The following is a 21,938-nucleotide window of genomic DNA, read 5'->3' as shown; positions in this document are numbered from 1 at the left end:
ATTGTACATGTGGCATGACAGAGGAGGCAGATGTCACTGCAGACATGCAAGAAGCAATATGGCTAGCACTGGGGAAGCATTTCCCACAACAGAGTGGTGAATCCTGGCACTGACTCAGACTAGGACAGCAAAGAGACCCTTATAACCTGTTGGATGTTTTGCTATGGGCTGCTTCAGATCTGTGAGTCATTTTACCCTGGCTCACCTTTAGCTGATTCTCCAACTCTGTTTCTAAGTGATGCAATCCCAGAAGTTTCTGCTTCAGAGACTCCAGACGAATTTGCTGCTGCAGTTCAAATTGAGCCAAAACCTTCTTTTGCTGCAGTACCATCCTGGTCAAGAGGAAGTGAAAAGTACTGATATTATTCAGTTGAAGAGAGGAAAACAATCCTGGCAAAGTCTGTTTAGAAGGTTTTCTAAAGAAAGGCTCATTAATAGTATCAGCCCATCCTGTTTCTGTTGGGATAAAATCTTTGCAGTAGATTTTTAGATAGATTTACTCGTTTTAATAATCTGCCTTGTCTCTTCACGGGATACAAACTTCTTTTAGAGGCAGGACTGGAGCCAAAGTTTGGGTTGTTCACACCTTGACTGTGGGAGCTGGACTTCAGTACTAAGTCTGCTTCCTAAGCCGTCGTTATGTTTCTAAAGTCAGCTTTACTGTCTGCTTGCCAAAAAGGCAAGCTGTTAGATGATCAGGTGCGAGGATAAGGGAATCAGAATTAGGCATTTCATTCGTGGCTCTTCAGTAATAGGCTGAGACTCAGCCAGAAGCATGGTAATACAGAACTTGGCAAGTGGGAGTGCTGACAACTATAGTCTTAGTTTTTACTTGGCTGGTTAAAAATGAATATTAATACAGTAGAACCTGAATGGCTGCAACTTTGCTAAATCTGTGTTTCTTCTCTTTTGCCTGATCTACCTTGAAGAAATGCTGTCAATCACCCATCACATTCCTCTGGGAAGGAGGTAACACAAATTGTTTCTGACATCTACACATAATGAGGTTGCTATTGTAACGGTCAATGCGTACAGAAGGTTAGCTTTCAAAACTTGCTTTTTGAACTCGCATTCATAACCTTGCACCAAGGGCAAAAAGAATGAATCTATGTTGAATTCAACAGGAGTTAAAGAAAGTAATGGAAGTTTCATCAGTAACTTGGAGAGGACTGAGATTTGAATGTAAAAGAAGTCATGACAATAGGAAAAAGGGTTTGATTACTGATGGTTATGAGACCAGCTTAGACACTGAGTAGTTGTATTCTTGTCCCAGATTGAGAACTGTAGGGTATTAAAAAAAAACTCCTCTGGGGACTAGAAGATTGTTATTCAATCCCATAATTCTGCTATCTCTTTATAAACTTACAGCGAGGCCAGCTCGTGCTCCTTTCCGCCTCCTCCTGCCCTGTGTCTGGCAGGAGCCACTTTATCGGGAGAAACATGTAAGCAGGAGGCCTGTTTTGGGGCCTCCAGAGGCTTGTGTTTAGGCCTCTTGGATGGTGGAGGCATTGAGGGGGGGGGGGATTGGAGCACTGGGGATTATAGTTTTAGTGTTGGGTTGGGGGAAAATCCAAGGGGGCTTGCCATGGATGCTTTGTAATGTCTTCTCTGTATCTCTCTCCAAACAGAATTCTGCGTTTTTTCCTCCAGTTTCATTTGAGAGCTTCATTTTCTGTCATCTCTTTTTAAAAACCATGACAGAATATTTGGTGGCTTGTATGGGGAACGAGATGGTTGCAGGTTTGCATCGTTTGAATTGGAGAAAATACAGTATTAAAGCTTAGGAAAAAAAATGGTGCCTCTTAGTGAAGTTGGAATGGAGAATTGGAAGGCTTGGAGAAGTGAGCTGCCCCCCTCTTGGGTGGCGGAGGGGGTGGGCAAGTAGCGACTTGAAAGGTCTGAGGTGGCTGAAGATGGGTGGCGCCTGAAGCGGCCACGGCTCGAGCTGACCCACAGCATGGTGCCCAGTGGCACTGCACCAGGTGAGCTGGAGGGGTGGGGTAGAGTGGAGTGGTTTTTAAAGAGAGACGACAGAAAATGAAGCTCTCAAATGAAACTGGAGGAAAAAAAATACAGAATTCTATTTGGAGAGAGACACAAAGAAGACATTACAAAGCAGTTACCGCATCCATGGCAAGCCCCCTTGGATTTTCCCCCAACCCAACACTAAAACTACGATCCCCAGTGCTCCAATCCTGACCATTCTAAATGCCTCTGCCATCCAAGAGGCTTAAACGCAAGCCTCTGGAGTCCCCAAAAGAGGCCTACTGCTTACATGTTTCTCTGATAAAGTGGCTCCCGCCAGACACAGGGCAGAAGGAGGCGGAAAGGAGCACGAGCTGGCCTTGCTGTATGTTTATAAAGGGATAGCAGAATTATGGGATTGAATAACAATCTTCTAGTCCCCAGAGGAGGGTTTTTTTTTATACCCTATAGTTCTCAACCTGGGACAATTCTTCAATATATTTCTGCTTGCATGGAAACCAATTTGATTGTATTTTCGTGTAAGACACCAGAGTAGATTATGGAAGGAAAAAAATGAGGCAACAGATAGAAGACAATTTATATGTCAGAATAAATTATAAACTTGATAGTGAATAACTAACAGATCTTCTATGAAGCCCTTTATTACATGACTCCATTTCTATATTAATTCAAACAGGGATGAACACCAGACAGCATAATTTCTTTCAATTTAGAAGTAACAGAATGTCTAAAAAAAGAATTAACCTCTTTACAATGTCAAAATTGCAGATGGTGTGTTGCTCTGGATAATAAACCAAGAGTAAAGACAGTAAATCACTTTAAAATGTATCATGTTCCTGCCAAGTCATATAGCTTTTTAAGACATCTTATTCCTTGGCAATTGCAGTGTTTTTGTCTGGAGTGTAAATTTCACAAAATCAGTAATGAATTAAATATTTATTTAATTAACATCTAAGGGATTCCACTCTAAATTTAGTGAAAGTAATCTTGGTTGTCCAAGGCATTCACTGAAATCTTCCCACTATTTATGCTTCAACATTTTTCTCTTCATTGTGGTATGTATTTACTCAATGGCAAACTAACAAACACTTTTGAAGTTCAAAGCATAAAAGATGGAACATAGTGAATCAGACAACATTGGTTCCCATCCCACATTTATGTTAAGTTCCTTTTACAGTCTGGCAAATGTTTTGGCATTGTTTTTAATTCTCTCTTTTCAAACTGGCTATGTATAGTTCTTCAGTCTGTAATTAATGAGCATCAAAAGTCAATCTAATAAGGAAATAATTCTGAGATCAAAGGGCAGATGTAATTTGGTAACAGATACTTCTTTTCCATCAAAGACAAATGTAAAATGTAAACCCAAGGCATTCACTCAGACATTTATGGGCATCTGCAAATGTGACATTTAAAAATGCAGCAATGCTGCTGCCTGCTCTTACCTTTGATGGACTGTGGAGGACGCATTCAGGAGGCCTTTGGTCGGTTCTTTCAATGCCAGTTCAATCTCTTGCTTCTTCCTAAGTCTGTTCCTTTCGCCTCTTTCTACTGAAATGATGTTTTTGTAAAATTTTCTGCTCATAAAGTCACAAAAGTTGTGGTAACCTTACAATTTGTTTCATATCAGCACAAATGAATCCCTGTTCCATGCATCCATTATCTTGAGCAGCAGTCCTTAGAGTGGTAAGACAATTGTCTGTTAAAACACTAGAATTATCCTATAGTTAATCTTATACATACCTTGTAAAGATTTCAACTGTTGAAGCTTTTTCCCTTCATAGGCTTCTGTGATTTTTCCCAATTGCTGATAGTAGTTTTGCACCAATCTGCTGATATTACTGCTGGTCCCGTACACACTTTCTACAGCAGCTTCCACCAGTCTCTCCTGTATTATACAGCACAAGTCACAGTTCATTTTCTAAGTCAAAACCTGAAGTAGTTTGATCTAAAACTGAAGAGCCAATCTAATTTTGTATGTGTGCACACAAAATTCTGATTTTTGTGCTTTAAAAAAGTGGTAGACTGAGACACTGGCCAACAGAACATTAGGGCTTAGAAGGGACCTCAAAAGATCATCTAGTCCAACCCCTGTTCCAGAGCAGGATCACCTGAATATGCCTCATTTCCACGTGGGAAAGACCCTACGTGGTCACTCTCTATGGCCCATTTTACCTGTCAACACAACTATCAGCAAAGTAAACCAATATTTGTGTAGCTCTACTACAACTTTCCATCATACAGAAAATCCAAATATTTACTTTGGCACATTTTTATTGATCTATGAGGCAAGGTTTATTTTTGTTTAAATATTTGCCTATGAATTAATATTAAAACTGTTAGTATACAAACACTATTAATTAACCATAAAACCTTCATCAGAGGATAACTACCTTTATTGCTTCCTCATTTTTCTTATTCTCTATCATCAAGAACTCTGTTATTCTTTTACTGTTCTAAGGTTTGGGTGAATAAAAGCTGAGACTGGGGAGGTCTAGATTGGATGTTAGGAAAAAGTTTTTCATGGAGAGAGTGGTTGAGTCTCATACCTTGGATGTGCTTAAGGGTCATTTGGATGTGGTGCTTAGGGATATGGTTTAAGGTGAGTCTTGTAAAGTAGGGTTCTATGTTGGTCTTGGTGATCCCAAGGGTCTTTTTCAGCCTGGATGTTTCTGTGTTTTGGATGCTATTGAAAATAACTAGAAAATGCTGCACTTCTATGTAAGTGTTTTAGTCTGCAAATACTTAGCAAAGTAACTTCAGTTTTAACACCAGTTGTAGTTGTCTCCTGGTACTTCTAGGCACCTTTATTTCATTTGTGCATAGGGTAACACATAAATGAAACTGCATCCATTTTAGCAAAGCAGCACTCCTTTTGTTTGGAAAGCTGCTATTGAACATTCCCATACCTTGAAGTCCTGTCCATCATCTGAACTCTTTTTTCCAGCTTCCTGTCTGGCGTGCTGCAGCAGTGTCTGCCCAATCACTTGCTCCATGTGCTGCTGAAGAAACTGAAGAGCTTCTTCAATTTCCATGACTAGCTGCTGGTGAAATTCCAAATGGGTTTGCTGTGTTTCCTCCTCGAGCTTCTCCTCCTCTTCCAGAATGTGGGACTCCTGGTAATCAGAAAAATTGCATGTTGAAAAACTTAGCTCCACTTTAAAAGAAATTCCTACACCCATCCAGAATGTTACTGTTTTAATACTCCGACTAATCCGATTTCCAGTAGAAACACATTTGTCATTGTACCAAAACTAATGTCTCTGTCATGGTATGCACAGTAACAATTGCATCCTGTCCCATCATTCTATCCCAGGTCATATATTCCTGTCTTTGTATTCTGTACTGTTAAATTTGGTCTTATTCCTATGAAAAATATGGACAATCTAGGTCAAATATCCTGAGTCCAGTAAGTGATAATTATATAATTATAGATGCCTTGATAAAGTGCACAGGAACAAGCCAATGAAACAGTTATGCACCTGGAATCTTGAACAGTTTGTGGGGTCCACCTGAGAAGTCGGTGTATTGGTACTTATGGTCATTCAGAGAGGTCATGAAAGCATTTAACAGCACATGGAAAACATTTGCCTTTTTTGGCATCTACAGCATCCTGTGGTTGTAAGTTCTACAGCTTCTCCAAACAATTCTTCATTTTGAGGCTGCCATCTAATACCTTTTGTGCTGAGTGCTCTTTTCTTTTATTAGAAACAAGTGAAAAACTGTTCTCTATTCATATCTTTTATGCCAGTTTTAAAACCTGTGATATTCTAGAAACTACTTCTTTTTTATGTTGAAAAGGTTTAGTCTCTTGAGATCTTTGGACCATCCTTGCCATCATTTTCTATGCTTCTTTTTGAATCCACTTTCCCTCTAAACTCTGTAGAACACAATAGTTTAGACTCGCCAGCACAACCTGTTCTGTTCTCCTTACATGTATTAGTCTTCCACAGATTGCCTTCTATTGAGTTGCTTGCCCTTCTTCTATTAATATACTCACTAAAGGCTAAATAACATTGAATTATTCTAGGAAATTCAGCAGTACCTATTTGATACCCTCTTGGAAATAAACACAAGTAGAAAAAGAACCTGCTCTGCCTATGTTCATCTGTGGAAAATGATGGTGTCCCTCTTCAAGCTGGGTTACTCTGACATGTTTTTATTTATAGCTCAGACATGTTTTTGATATTGTTTTTTGTTCTTAAGACAGTTGGAATGTCATTAAAGAGTTTCTCTTAATTTTTAAGAGACCCAGCGCCATGTTATCATCTCCAAGGCAGAAATCTTCAGTGTTGTTTTGTATTTTGTAAGAAATCAACAGATAAATTGCCAGTCTAAAATTGGCACAAGCAATAACTAAGTTTTTATGGCTAAAACTCTGTTTGAGTCTCTGCAAATTAACTTTTTTCTGAACTCTTTACATATTGGTTCTAGTTTTGGAGGTTGTTCAAAACATTTTTTCCTCTCTGACTTTTCACAAATTCTAGACCTAAGCCCCACTTTGGCAGCAAGTACCTTTATGTGTATTTCTAGGCAGTTCTTTTTCAGGTGGGTTTCAGCTGGTCTTGGAAAAAGTCTGTAAGGAAGAGAGGCCAAAGGAAAAGGAAGAGTAATACCTGGGGATGTTTAATTTTTGTTAGGAAACACAGTGATTGCAACAATTAACATCCCTGCAGGAGCTAAGTGACAGGGAGCAGTTGAAAGCACCTATCAAGAGGAATGCAGTCGAATGCATTTGTATATTATGTTATGTTTTATTTCTTCTGAAGGTTAATGAGATTTTGAGATTTTCACACTTAACAAGACCTACTTCAACAGAAGTATCAAATATGGAAATGGTAGCAGAAGAACTTCCTTATTCCTCTTCCAAGTGGAGAATTAGTGTTTGTATTATGCAAATTAGTATTAGAGGGATGCAAACTATTACCTCTCAGCTAATTACACAGTGAGAGCATGGAGCAGAGAGCTGTAAAGTGTTGGATGAGTTCAACTAGTGTGCAGAAGTAGTGGGTTGGGCTCTAGGAGGGTCATCTGAGGATGAAATCTGAAAAGTTGAGTTGTTCTAAGTAAATATCCAACACATTTAAGTAAATAACCAACAGCACTTAATGGATTAACTCTAAAAAATAATCGTAGATTTTGAAGTGACTTGTGGGAATATCAAGTCTAAAAATACCTTAAACTTCCTCTCATCTCATCAACCAACAGGAGACGTTATTTGGAAGGATGTTAGGGGAACAGATGCGGAGCAGATGGATACAGGACCAAGAAGAAAGAATAAAAAATCATAATACTATAGAAGATCTGAACAGATTTCTTACGATGCTCAAGTAAGACCTTTTCAAGCATATATCATGATCCCTAGCAGATTCAATAGCAGGAACAAGTAGTGTAGAAGCCTTTACATGTGTTGGTATGCCTTCTTTCATTATTTCCATCAAAAATAAACACAGGCAGACACTCTACCTACCACTGCTTTCTGTAACTGCCACTGGTCCTCATCTTGACATGTGGAGGATCCCTTCTGTAGGGTATGCTGCTCCTTCAGTTCCTGAATCAAGCTCTTCTTTCTGGACAGTCTCATGCGGGCCAGTGCTGCCATTCCAACTCTTCGGAGGGTTAACCTGCTGAGTACTGAACACAGCAGAAGTCGGTGCTTTTGCAAGATATAGTTAACAGACCTGCAGGAAAGATCATTAAAAATGAATCAGGTAAGCTGTTTGCTGACTGGCACAACTGTATTCAGCAAATCCATTGCTCAAAGACAACAAGAGTTACCTTTCACTCTGTGTTATATTTTCTCATACAAAGCATAGCTTGGAAAGCTGCTCAGGTGCAGAGAATGGGTATTAATGTGACAGACTTCTGTCATAATGAAGTTAAAATAAAAACAGTACCAAAATAGATAAACAATCATCTATAATCAATAATAAAATCTTCTTTAATAGGAGACTTGAAGGAAGATGAAAAGAGAATGTAATCAGAACTACAGGAAAGTTATTTCAAGAAAATGCAAGACAGTGTATCTGAGATCAACAAAGAGGGACACTCTGGAGAGACACTGAAGAGGCCAGTGTTAGATGGCACATCAGGTGTGGCTGATACCATGTCTGTGGTGAATTTCAAACAAGACATCAAATTTCAAAGCTGGTTCTGAGCCAGGTGAGTGAAATCTGTGTGCATACTTGGGATGACGTTGTTTGTACCTGTATCTCATGTGTGTACGTGTAAGGCACCATGAGCTCTGAATGCTGCAAAACACTCCAGTCAGAGAAGGTGCAAATGTAAGGTTAAACTGAAAAGTAGAGCCAAAAAAGGAGTGCAATGGCAATAATACAAATATTCCAAACAGACAAGCTAAAAATTTGTTGATCTTTGAGAATGTGAGAACCATGTTAAATGAATTATCTTGATCCAAACAAGGTAGATATGACACAATTGGGGAAAAGAGATGTTTAACTATACAAAGATGAGATAAAACTGGATGTTTCTTTGGTGAATACAGAGAGAGAATGCAAGATGAATCACGTCATACAAAGTGATGGTCAGTGGTACTGCAATAGCACAAAACAAAGGCAGAGTCAAATGGTGCAGGATAGAACATTTTATCTTGAAGTTTATCCAACTCCAGTGTGACATACAGAGTGTAAGGAGAGGCTGACTCAAGATTTGAAATTGTTCCCAAACATAGCAGCAGACATACAAAAGCACACCACTTGACAAATTGCAAAAGACTACTTTTTCTAATTACCAGGAGTCACAATATTGCTTCTAAATCTGATTTAATACTAGCAAATTAGAGTAACTGCCTTTCTGCCTGAAGATGCTCATAATGCCCTAACACTGCTCTCCACACTGTTATGTACACGAGTTTTGGTCTATACATACAGAAGTGCAGCTTTACACCAGTGCTTACCCATCACTGAGGCATCCAAGTCTGCTTACGACACCCTGAATTATCTTCTCTTGTTTCTCAGTCACGTGTTTCTGCATCACAGCAGACAGAGCATATTCCTTTATCCACAACTAAAAGCAGCAGGGAAAATGACAATTGTAAGATATTCTGATTTCAGTCATTCTAGTAACCACATAAAGAATCAGGGGCTTATTAGATCTTATTTTGCTAAACAACCCCCCAAAACCATCATCCCCTAATTTCAAGAAACAAACTCATACTAAATTAAATTTATTCTACTTAGGAATATCTTTTTCTCAATGAGCAAAGTCTTAAACAATGCTCACTGAAAAGAAAGGGAGGCTTTGCACTGGTTTGGATTTGCCCTGAGATGTATCTTCCAAAGATTTTTCTGGTTTCAGACACAGGCTAAGAAGAGAAAATGAACAATATGGCACAAAATATTGCATCATATCTTATCAGGAGGTTGTGTGGGCTTTTGTTGTTTATTCTTCCACTAGTAGAGAATACTTTTATTTTCACTGAACAAAATAAAGATACCATCTTTCATCACACTTTTGTGTGTAGTACACAGTGCTAATAGTTAGATCTGGAGATTGTGTGATGAGGTTAATAGACTGCAAGTTCAGGGTCATATTTATCTAAAAGAATTTAATTTTCAAATGCTTTGATGGATTTTCCATTAGACTGTAAACTTCTGGAGATAAGGGCCTAAGATTTTGTTCAGTATATTGCTAGAATTTAAAGAACAATAAGCCATAAAATGAGGCAGTTGTAAAGCCCAAACTCTATTGCTGTGAGAGATGAAGAATATATTGTAGGCTGCCCTAGCAGCTGGATAAATGCAGGTTGTATGCAGATCTCTACGTTAAATGTAATGTCCAGGCTCTCTGACAGCTTTACATCATGTTCTAGCCTCATTCAGAACAAAAGGGACCTTGTTTTCTACTATTCTAGCCAGCAAAGTTTCACTAGGTCATTTATGTCTAACAAAGAGTTAGATGTGCAATTGCATTGCATTGTTGGTGTTAGGAATTGTAGTGTGAGGAGTAGTACTAGTCCTTCCTGCTGGATTTGATAGTCTCTTCACTGGGAAGCAGTGAACTGTGCAGGGTAGAGGCTTTATCTGTGAGTACAGAACGAAGTGCAAACACCAGAAACCACATCATCTTTGGCTTAAATATCAGTGTCTTTCTTGGATAGTACCTTCTCTGTCATATACACAGCAACAGATGTAATTGATCCCTCTCAACACAGAAAACCTTACCAAAACGCATACTCCTGAGCAGGATGCCTGAGAATGATGGGCAGGCAGTCAACAACAGATGACAGATGGAAAGAGTGCAACTGAGCATAAGAACTGCACAGCCTGAATGTCTCTGTAACACCAGGGAGCCCACCAGGCTGGTCTCAGGAAGAGCTGCAAGACCTACCTGTGTAGCCAGACCTGAACTGATGTGAGTCTAGGCAATTGTTAAAAATCACAGAGCACGACTGAGCACAGTGCTCTGAGCACTGACTGCATGCTGAATGTAGTAAATCAAGGTCTACCAGATATCATTCTGACAGATGTCAAATGCCTGAAGTAACGACTGTATCAGTATTTCCTTTTAGCAGCTCTCTGTCTACAGCTTCCAAGTGTTTAACACCTTTCTGCATACATCTTCTGGATTCATTTTAATGTCTCTTCAGTTAAAAGAAGGGTTGAAAATTACTTTTTGCTTTCTAGATTTTTTTTTATTTTCAATGAGAGACTGGCTATAGCTCCATCATTTTTGGAGACCTGATTATTCACTGAGAGGTTGCTGTAGAAAGACCAGTCTGCAAGGGCATAGATCACCAAGACACAGAAGCCAGGAGACATCTGAGTTCCAACTATAATGGTAAATGATATAATATTGCATCTGAGAACCCAACATTTAGCACCTCTACTGCTACCAGCACATGTTATCCAAAAAGACATCCAGAATGGAGAACTAAGACAGGGAATAGTTCTTCATTTCTGTTTACAAAGAAACAGCCTAGTTCTGTAGTGCTGAATACAGCTTCTTTCAAAGGAAAAGAATGAGTCACCTTTTTCACTGTGAGAGCATTTCAGGTAAGCTGTATGTAAAATTTATAGAAGGTCTCTTTACCTCCCTGAGACCAATGGAAAGCTGAGAACGCAGAAGAAAATCCCCCTAGAACACTTATGCAGCTGAACAGTAGAAGCACATCAACCACACAAGTAATAAAACAACAAAGAGGAAAGATCGAGTTATGCATTTAAGATGGAACTATGCACTGAAGATGGGATGATAAATAAGGGAAACTGAGATTTGGAACAATACTAAACCAGTGTTTTGTTTCAAAAGGGCTATTAGGAAGATGACTGGGAAGTTAAGGATCAGCTGGGAATAAGTATGTTTTATTGGAAGCAACATCCCAGCAGCACGCTGGGATAGGCTGAAAGAGATGAGTATTTTCCATCTTTAAAATATTAGATCCAACACATACGGGCACAAACGCAACAGCAAAGATTCTCTGAGAATCTTAATTTGAGGCTTCTGGTCTATGGCTGAAGATTAACAAAAAGGAGATAATTTTTTCATCAAGCCAGGTGGAAAGCTCAAGCTTTGTGCTGCACTGATCTTCCAATGCTGGGTCAAGTCATTGGGTGCCTCTCCAAGCTTTCCTGTTCTTGGGAACAGCCTTACTTTGCTCAGAGACAGGTCAGAACAGAGTGGAGAAAACTATGCTGCTGTACAGAATCATTATATGGAAGAAAGCTCAGACTCTCCCATTTCTCCTTTTAAATAGAAAAAACAGTGACAAAAGCATGGTAAATGGGGCAGTAAAGCTCCAAGGAATGCCTGGCTTCTTCAGGAGTCATTCCAAGGAGAATGCGTTAAAGTGCACACCATGTGTGGTACGCAGATACTGGTCCACATTTCTGGGTGCTGCGAAATCTTCTTACCCCATTTTATTCTGTAAGCTTCTCAGCATTTTGCTTCCTGGCGACAAGTCTGTTAGAAGACCTTCTGAAGCACTGCTAACATTAGGTATGACCATAATGGTGAGAAATATGCCTTTCGCAGGTGATGAAACTCACACAATCTTTTGAGTTCTACCTCAGATACTTGGATCTAATTTGCTGTTGTAAGCTCACTCTTTTTTTTCTTGCAGCTCTCAGAAGGGCTTTTTGAGCACTGATTGAGGAAATGGAAACAAAGCCATTTCTCTCTAGCAGCCTGTAGATGGGGTGTGATGCACATCGAATACCAAGTGAATGCCTCAGCTTGGCGCAGCAGTCTGCTCCCTCAAACCACTGTCCAGGCAGGAGAGCTCCTCTGCAGAAATCATGAGGTAGAGGCTAGGTGGGAAAATCCTGAACATTTATTTTCAGTAGCTGTATGTTCCCATTTGCCTCACTTACATTCTCCAAGCATTTAAGGCAAAATTAAATATGAAACTGATCTTTTTTTCTTTGCAAAAGATAGTTTTCCCAGAGGATATATATTCTGTGTATGTATAAATGTTAGGAAAGATAATAGAAAAAAATATAAAAATGCCTTCACATGTACTCTGCCTGCTTGTCTTGTCTGGTGTTAATGCCCCCCATTGCTGGGCACAGACAGAACAGGAAAGCTAGATGTGTGCTTTTTCACCTTCTCAGAGTAAGTTTTACATAAAGTGCCTCTCATGTTTCCAACTATTATAGTATTAATACATAAAAAGAGATATTTATCACTGTGAGGTCTCTTTTCCTGTAAACAGTACTCATCTGTACCCTCTCCAAACAGAATACATGAAGGTTGTTTTTTATTTTACTTTTGAATTGTTTATGTAGATGCTGAAGAGTTGAGGACATCAGACAGCAGCCTTGCCAAAATTTGTTTATGTGCTGACAGTGTCATCTAACACTGTGGACAGATGTTCAGTAATTGCTCTTTGATTCCTCTATGCAAGCCTACATGCATAGCATATGTTTATTCCACACCGCATGTCAACTGCCTATGCCTGTGTCTAGAGCTGGGCTGTATATTTATACATAAAATGCTCCCCACAGGTAAGTATTTTGATAATTTTTTTCCATATTTCTGGTTTTAGAATGGGATACCCCCATAATCTAACATGGATCTTACTTCTTTGTCTTGCAGTAGCTGTTCCTGGAAAAGCTTCCAGCGTCTCTGGCGGTGGGTCTCCCATTTCTCCAGCTGAGGGACCAAATTCTCCTGCCATTCCTCTATCAGAAGCTCACATTCTTTTGCAGAGAGGCCAGTTGCAACAGGCAGGGTCTGAAGAAACAGCTCCACCACCAACTTCTCTAAAGCATGGGAAGCTTTGGAGTACAGCTCCTAACAGAGAGAGATGCAGGTGAGAAAGTGAACTCTCAGCTCATCAGATCTGTTTCTCTGCATGTATTCATGATGCAACTGAGAGAACCATGTCCCAGCAAAGACACTGGGGTAGTGACCAACCATAGGCACGTTTTCAAAGGTGCTGATATGAAATGCATAAAGAGAAGGAAGGGTTAGAAGGGACAGTACAGCTTTTAATTAGGCAAAATTGACATTAAGGGTTGGTTCAATCTCTAAAGGACAGAATTATGCAAATTCCTTCTGATGGAAGGTTCAAATTCCTTCTGATGGAAGGTTCAAGCATACGAAAACAAACATCTTTTGGTGGTTTTATTAAACCTAGTCCCACATGAGTGGCTCTAAATTGATGAGGCTGTTGCAGTCAGAGGAAGAGTTTGGGTGATTTAGTTAGATGGCATCCAAACTATAAAGTCTGTTCAGAACATGTAATTTCATTGGCAAATACAAAGTGATGCTACAAACTCTGTTTGCAAACTTGCTATGATTTTAGATAATCCCTGAAGAGGAGTAGTGAAGGAAAGTAGCTTTCCCCAGCAGAAGACAGAAAACAAAAACACACTAGAAAGGTGACACAGACACTGCAGTACTCTAGCAGCATGAAGATCTATTTTTGTGTGAGTTCCACATGATCTTACCAGTCCAAAAAGATCTATTGCCTACTTAGTTTTGCTTTCATTGTACATCAGTGTTAGCTTTTTTGAAAACACTTCTGTCTTTTCCTTTAAAATACAGCTAATTTTTCTAAATCCTTCAGCATTCCTCTTGCAAGAACAGGCTGCCCAGGAAGTGGTTGAGTTGCCATCTCTGGAGGTAGTCAAAAGTTGCATAGACCTGGTGCTGAGGGACATGGCTGTGCTGAGTTTAAGGTCATCAAGTCCAATCATTAAGGTATCTTCCAACCTGAACAATTTTATGGTTCTATCATAGGAACGAGTCAAATCTTCTAGCTGTTTCATTCTTTTACACAGAGGTTTAATTACAATCTCTTAAGTGATCAAAATCTAGAAATCCTTAAATACTAAGAGATTTATTTAGATGTTCTTAACATGTTCTTCTAACTAGCTTTACTAGCCTTACAGGACAAGTTCTACCTTTACTGGGTGTTTAAGGAATAGAAAAATTCTTATTGGGTCTGAAATAGTTCAAAAGCAGTCTAGAGAAGTCTGTGGCATTTCTGCTGCAATCTCGAAAGATCTCAGGCAGGGAATTAAAGGAATCTATTTTTAAACAAAGTTCCACCTATGGCAGCTACATCACTTTGCTGCAGAACTGATAGCACCTCCCTGGCACGCTGATGGCTCTAGATTATTATTTACCAGGAAGTCTTTTGCACACAACATAAAGAAGGTATTTTGGTACTTGCCTTGATTGCCACTTTATTTAAAGGCCAAGTGAATAGAGTTCTGCTTGTGTTCCCTGCAGCTTCTTTATATGACTATCTTTAGAACAAGGGTGATTAACTATTTGTTTGCAAAAATAGTCTGCTGAAATTCGCGTATGAAAAGACACAAGAAAGTGGGATCAGAATTCCAGGAACAGTTTTTCACATTAACAATCCTTTTAAAATCACTGGGTGAACACAGGGGTGGAAAACAGGAGTAAGCAGGATATTCTTCAGGAGTGCTGCAAATTGATGTACAAAGCAACAGGAAGCTGTTCAGGTGCTTTAAGTCTCTGGGATAGTGATTTTTAACAGGACTGAGCATCTTCCCTCTAAGTTCTGCTAAAAATTCTCTCTGTGCAGCACACAGTCTTGCATTTACTGGTCTCATCGGTGGTCCAGGATCACAAACCAGCCTTAGTGATGAACAGCAGAATACTAACCTCTCTCCAGTGCTTAAGGAACCACTGGCTGATAGCTTCTTTAATCTGAACACAATTATATGGACATTAGATCTCTGGCAGTCCTTGCAAGCCAGACTCTAAGGTGGACAGCATGCCCTAAGCAGAGGACATAGCACAGGTACAGTGCAATAGCTACCCTGTTTAACGCAGCACTTGAAAAAGCACAGTGAAATGGCCTTTTAAAATGAGGCAGCAGAAATCGTAAGGTTCCATTTAGGGAAGATTGCAGATGTGATTGAATCCTACCAAACTGACTCAAAGCTAACAAAATAGTTCAGAACTATTTGTACTCTAAGGAATGTACTTGATCTGAACAGCAATAAAGCCTGTGAGTGGCGATGGCAGACTATAGATTACAAAGCTAGCTTTCTACAATAAAAAAGGGAAATGGGTAAGACATCCTACTGCTTCCACAATCTTATTTTTTGACTAAAATGTCTACAAAATAGTTCTTAGAAGCTTCCTGATATGCCATCTCTTGTTTTTTAGAACTTTTCACTTAATGAAATTTATTCAGATTGATTCCATTAATAGAATAGCTGATTGCAGTGTTGAATGAACCTGTTTGGTAGTACCTGGCAGTCAATCTCAAAGCTTTTCAAAAAACCTCCAGAGAAATTCATCAAGCATAAAGAAATACCATGGGGTAGATGCAGATACAAAATGGGCTCAGATTAAAATGCTGAGTGCATCTGAATTTCAAACGAGCCAATAAATACTTAATTTTGTCAAAAAAAGGGAAATATACAGCTTATCAGATTTCTCTACAAAACCAGAGAACATTATTAATACTTTCTCTCAAATCCAAATGATTAAAAGGTTCCTACATGCAGATGAGAGCAAAGTGAACAGCGAAGCTGGGAAATTTATTTAGAAAGACTGACTGTACTGTATTTTCCTGGCCAGCCACTGACTAGTATATATTGTTTCCCAGAGGCTACTGCACAGTTATTAGTTAATTTGGGAAACAACAGCATTTCATTAAGATTAAAATTTCTCGTCAAAGCTGTAAAACACTCTTGCACATACCTCCAGAAACTCAAGGGCTAGGATACTTGTTCAGAAGGCAAGAGATGCATCTCCTTATCTGCATCTCATGTGAATGTAATGAAAGAGTAAGTAAGGACATAGATTCACTACTCAAATCATGTACCCCATAAATACTTCAAACTTTCCTGGACATCATTAGCCACTCCTGCTAAATGGGGAAAAGCTGATTTCATGTACTTTGTACCCTCTTCCATGTGGCATTCCAACTGGAAAATGAAAACAGAAAACTGCTTTTAAGCATCCTAACACTTCTAAGAGACAATAATGTTCAAGTCATCCTTACCACAAGCTACTACAAAAAAAAGAAGTTGGATGTCCATGCATTTAAATGGAGGTTCATTGAAATTCCAGTCTTAACCCCTCACTGGTGCTTGATTTATTCAGTTTCAAACGTCTCCTTTTGTACTTCTCTTTTAGAAACTTGCCTTTGTACAGAAGGTTATGTCCTTTACTAGATTGAACTAGTAACAGATTGTCAATCCATTTAAAGGTAAAAATACATTTTCTTATGCGATAAGGCAAGAAGCAAACTTCAGAATTAAGGCTCTCCTACTCAGGTACCTTCTCTCAGCTTTGACTGAAATGACCAGATCAAATTTAAGCAGTGGTCAAACCCAGAACTAGACTGAGCCTGCATGGTAAGAGTGCAGATTTCATCTGTCTTTGGAGTAAGCCACAGGGCAAAATTTTCAGAAGGGAACATTTGTGGTGGAGGTTTCTGATAAGGATTTCATCTGAGACAAGCTGTGGGTGATTCATCTTGCAAAGAAGCTAGCCCTTAGTACTCAAAAATGCAGCCTACACTATGAAAAGCATCCTCCCCACATCTCATATTAATGAAATGATATAAAGAAAGTAAAAGAGTAAGTCTCTGAGATTCTGCAATTTTATTTTGGAAAAAAAAATCCTTTTTTTAGCAAAGGAAAACATCAAATGCAGTGTTTCAAAGTCACATTCATGTTTACTCATTCATAAGTGTTTATTGTTTTGCCTGCTGAAAATCCTCATTACTTAATAGATTTTATTCTACATTTCTGTGCATTTCTATATTCTGTCAAGTCAAATGAAATAATGTTCTGGTGAACTGCTCTCAGCAAAGGGGAATTGTAAATGACAGTAAATGGTGTGTTCTTATGGTTTTGACATTAAGGCTGAGAAAAAATAATTATCTTATCATGGACTAAGTCATTCCTAGCTGTTAATTGATTTCCTTTGTGCAACCTGCATGTCTGTTTTCTTAATAATGAATCGTTAGCCACCAACCTCTTTTCATTTCTCCCTTTCCTAGTGAAATAAACAGGTAGCTCATCAAAAAATAGGAGAAAGAAAGGATTAAAGGTTAGCGAACATGTGACTTGCCAAACCTGGGAGAGGCTTGCAAGGAGCTGGCCGTTTATCTCTTCAAGAGATCGCAAGGAACAGAACAAGGTATATGGGGTGGGGGGGGGGAGGTGCTTTTGCTGACATGTAAAAGAAAATTCAAGTGAAAACTTGGCAGCTGAAAAGGTCCTCAAGCCAATACCAGAGCCCAGTATCCTATATGACTGGGATAATTCTGCAGCCTGTGTTTATGAAAATATTAAGCCCAGCCATTGAATTACCTCTGATTCAATTCCTCCTTCAACCATGATAGATTTTGATAACCAAAATAATTTGCCCCCATTCCCTAAACTGCACTTCAAAAATTAGTTATGAAGCCTGTGTCTAGTCACAGACTCTATACCTACAGTGCACTATTTTAATCCACTAGTATGGCTAAAAAGTCCTAAGCTATCCTCCAAATATTACCCATTCATTCACTTCAAGCATCAACAGATTCCATTAACCTTGGTTAAATAATTTTTAATTGATTTATTCATGTGTACACAAAACAAACCTACTCAATTAGTCTATGCAAACACAGTCAGCTTCCAGATCATTGCTTTTTTACATATTTATTCACCATCTGGATAATTCTTTGATGTCCTGTAGCACTACAGGCTACAGTAGTGTTGGAGGGTTATATAAATCTGTCTTGATGAACTCACAAACTGTTTAAAAGGGGAAAAATGAAAAAGAAAAGGCACAGAAATTTGAGAAGGGCTTACAATAACATTGTGACAATAAAGCAAAGATCTTCTCCCACAAGTTAGTGTCGCTTACAGGTGAGCAACATCTTTTCTTCTGTCCCCAGGAATGGTCATGTGATGACCTCTTCCATATACTTTAATATCAACTCCTGCAGTGAAGTAATATTTTCATGAAACTAAGTTTGTCAGGCTTGCTTCCCTGCTTGCTTATACTAAGACAAACCAAGGTAACTGTTGAAGTAAGTCATTCTAGCACAGAAGTGATGAAGGGTCAAAAGGCCTGAACTTTTTATCGCATATAAATTTTTATCACAAGGTAATAAAGGACCTTACCAGGTCCTTTTCCCTTGGAAAACCTTTTATATATAGCTGTTACGGCAATGGCTGGGCAACTGGGCTTCCATACTTGGCTGAGTACATTTGTTAGAGTGCAACTCCTGGAAATATTGTACTTAAGGTGTGGTTCTGGTTTGTCACCTAAATTACAAGCTTTGATACAGGTGATACATAAGGTGGAGGCACCTGTATGCTCTAAGATCATTGCTTTGAAAGCTACTAGTAACTGCTCTTAGCTGAAGGCAAGCCTGAGAATGGGACCTAACTGTAACTAACTGGCTATCGTCCACCACTCTAACATTGGCGCTATGGCACTACGTGAACTTACTGGGTATGATTCCAAATGGTCATTTGTCTGAACCAAGTATCTGTGGGGCATGCCAGGGTGACTTTAGAGAGCTTCACTGGTTTCTTTCAGTAATACTGCTAGGGTGCCATTGCCATTGGAATGATAAGAAAGCAACAGAATAGAACTCTCTAATGGTGAAGTTCTCTTCTGGCCTTCTAATTTACTTAGTAACACATGCTTGCAGTTATGGAACTATGGAGATTAAGAGAACAACAGAATGTTTATTCATTTAACCTCTCCTTGCTTATGGTAGAACAGGAACAGAAGAGTCCAAACCTTCCAAGTGAATGCAAGGCAAATGACTATCAGGTAAGTCTCAGGGAGTACAGTGTGTGCAGATGAGTCCTAATTAGCTGGTTCCACAGATCCGCTCATTCAAACCTGATTGGCACATAGATCTTGTGGCAGTGTTGATAATTGCCATGTAAGGCTTCCTGGTTCTCATCTTCTTAGTCTGGTGTTTCCTTGCTTAAGTCTACCTGACCAAAGTAGCAGTAACACCACTGCACTGTGGAGTATCTCAAATCCCTGTCACCTCCCCACGGGTATCTCATCTTCCTCATTGGTAGCAGAAACCTGGAGAAATTAAATTAACAGGCAAAGCCCTGCTGCCCACGGAAAGCTTCTGCTTGTCCAAGGTGCATTTTCACTCTGAAAGTATGCTGGAGTAGAGAGAGAAACAATGGCAGTGTGGTTGAGCAATACAACTGCCCTTAATGGCAAATCTGCTCTTACTTTTATGCCCTAGATAATGTACAACATGTAAGTACTACACTTCCCCCAGCTGTGGAAGTCAGAACAGCTTCATTTACCTACAGTGGGGTTATGCTCATTTGCATTGTTTCTTCTTATTAAGGTATACTCAGCAGCCTGCTTGCCTAAAACAATCTGAAGTATCTCTATTTAGGGTTGAGGGGAGAAAGGGCAGTTGTCATTATGTTCAATGTCGCAATAAAAATGCTCTATTGTGGGAAGAAGAAGTGGAATGAAGATTTGCGGACCCTCATTCACCATGCCAGTTGGATCACAGTACTTGCAGTTTTTCATGTCTGGCAGTGTTTGTTTGGGTCTAGGAACAAGAGAGCAGCTGTAATATAGAATATAATGGCTTAAAGCTGAGTGAATTGGCAGGGTTCAAGTTTATGCAGCTCTCCTGACAACCTGGCAATTCTAGAAACACTTCATTTACCCAAACCAGTTTTTCTTTTATGGAAAAGAAAACTTAGCTTAACAGTGCTAAAAGAAATAGCATTTTTGGGTTTGATCTTAGTGTCACTAAAGCAGAGCATGTAATAAAGAAAAGCAATATGATTTCACAAATGAGGTGGAACTGTGCAGGGTGAAAAAAAAATGCTTTGTCTCTAGAGATTTCATGTGAATTGAGGATAGGCATGGAGAAGTTAGTAACTCTGGAGAATGAACTGTGTGCATCGATATCAGCAGACATGTTGACTTTTCAGAAATTAAATAGCTTTGTACAATTAATCTACTTTGATTCACTGGCATAGCCCTCCAAGCAAACTCTTCCTTTCTCCAAAGCAGCAGTTCTCAAATATCCACTTGCTTTCCTACTACATGAAACCATGGCAGAACTATTTGTTCTAGATACAGTGGCTTTTTTTTATCAGTTGAGTTTGAAAGAGTGCATGTAGACTACTGCTAATTAAGATTGTGTGAGTATCTTTTCCTAAGGTGATGTGAACTACAAGTTTCCATAACACCATGATCTGGTCATAATTAATCATGATAAGGATCCTGTTGATCTGAAAGTAATTACTTCCAGCCTCAATGAAGGTCACTGCTGGCTATAACTTTGGGCTTTAACAGATAGATTATGCTATCCTTCTTTTTTTGTGTGCAGATAGAAATTAATTAAATATGACATAAAAGAATGAAGCATCTACATAGTTTCCAAATAAGTAACAAGAAGAAGTGTAAAAATGTTACTTACACCAAAGATCTGATCTTATTTCAGGGAACTAAATAGCATCCAAACAATTTCTTCAAGAGGAAAATAGGTAACTATTCTGGGAGATGTAATGAAATTAACTTAGACCAGTACCAACCTACCCAGGACACAGAAGGGATAATTATGCTACATAAATGAAGTGTCTCTGCTGGCAATAATGTCAGATGTTGTGTGCTCTCAACATTCTTGCAGCCTTGTCAGCCAGGCAGCATGTTATGGCAAACCACAGAGGCATTTCCTGACTAATATAAGCTAAGGGAATGTAGCATGTTGGAAGATCATGGAAAAGTCAAGCTAATGGGGAAGACTGTCCTGCCTCTACCTGCTGGTTTGCCAAGCCAGCTTCCTATAGCTGCCATGATCTCTCCTGCCATTCCCCAGTCCTCCCCAAGACCTGATATCATATAGTGGGATTAGAAGGTCTTCAGAATGATTTTAGTAAATGACACCTATCACTAGTGGTAGTACCTTGTAGAGATCTGCAACAGCCTCTGTGCTCTTGCAGTCATTCTCCTCCTCCACTTCCCACTGTGCTTGCTGATGCTTCTCTAACAGCTCATGGTAAACCTAAAGAAACACAATGGATATATTTAAATAGCTGAATATATTTGACCTTAAAAATTAATGGAACAGTGAAAACAAGCTTTTTTGTGCCCACCTTAAGGAAATCATTAACATCTTCATTGTGAGAACTTTTACTGAACAGACTCTCTTGTTCAGCTTTCTGCCTATCTTTGAACTCTTTTCTCTTCTTTTTATGGCACTCTTGTTCTCTCAAGATCAGATCTTTACTTTGCTGTATACATTCTGGAACATAAATCACCAATGATTAGATACCATAACTCCACAGGGAGAAAGGAGCATCTGCTACTGTCACACAACATAAGCTCACAGAAGTCTGTTGGTAAGTGAAACTACCATGGCAAGTAACTACCATGCAGGATTTTAAATTTGATTCTTGCTTTGATGGTCTTTTTAGATGTGAACTTTGGAGTTGTTACATGGCACTTAAATCTACCAGGTTTCTGGATCACTATCACCCTGTATTCTCCCTTTCACT

The 21,938-nt window shown here is 39.2% G+C and overlaps 1 protein-coding gene and 1 long non-coding RNA gene across 7 annotated transcripts in view; one reads left to right on the top strand and one right to left on the bottom strand.

Annotated features, from left to right (window-relative positions):
- Positions 1–21,938, bottom strand: part of EVC (EvC ciliary complex subunit 1) — a 44,278-nt gene that overhangs the window by 6,019 nt on the left and 16,321 nt on the right. For 3 of the 5 annotated variants that reach the window (XM_064151472.1, XM_064151475.1, XM_064151474.1), the window contains 9 exons: positions 21,537–21,685; positions 21,347–21,445; positions 13,024–13,236; positions 8,900–9,009; positions 7,454–7,664; positions 4,893–5,099; positions 3,727–3,871; positions 3,429–3,534; positions 206–332 (listed from right to left, as the gene is read on the bottom strand). In XM_064151472.1, the coding sequence (XP_064007542.1) occupies positions 206–332; positions 3,429–3,534; positions 3,727–3,871; positions 4,893–5,099; positions 7,454–7,664; positions 8,900–9,009; positions 13,024–13,236; positions 21,347–21,445; positions 21,537–21,685 (1,367 nt within the window). Of the gene's footprint in view, positions 1–205; positions 333–3,428; positions 3,535–3,726; positions 3,872–4,892; positions 5,100–7,453; positions 7,665–8,899; positions 9,010–13,023; positions 13,237–21,346; positions 21,446–21,536; positions 21,686–21,938 lie in introns of those variants that run through there. The other 2 variants (XM_064151473.1, XM_064151476.1) reach the window with 2 other exon arrangements.
- Positions 286–7,368, top strand: LOC135179548 (uncharacterized). 2 transcript variants are annotated; one of them, XR_010304038.1, is made up of 3 exons: positions 286–969; positions 4,931–5,102; positions 7,192–7,368. It is a non-coding gene; the product is annotated as an uncharacterized LOC135179548 (long non-coding RNA). The 2 variants fall into 2 exon arrangements; XR_010304039.1 differs by lacking the exon at positions 286–969 and adding an exon at positions 3,570–3,669.

This window comes from Pogoniulus pusillus, chromosome 11 (genome assembly GCF_015220805.1).
Source record: "Pogoniulus pusillus isolate bPogPus1 chromosome 11, bPogPus1.pri, whole genome shotgun sequence".
In the NCBI taxonomy this organism is placed as follows: domain Eukaryota; kingdom Metazoa; phylum Chordata; class Aves; order Piciformes; family Lybiidae; genus Pogoniulus; species Pogoniulus pusillus.
The sequence above is the reverse complement of the archived record's forward strand: the minus strand, read 5'-3'. Positions and strand labels throughout refer to the sequence as shown.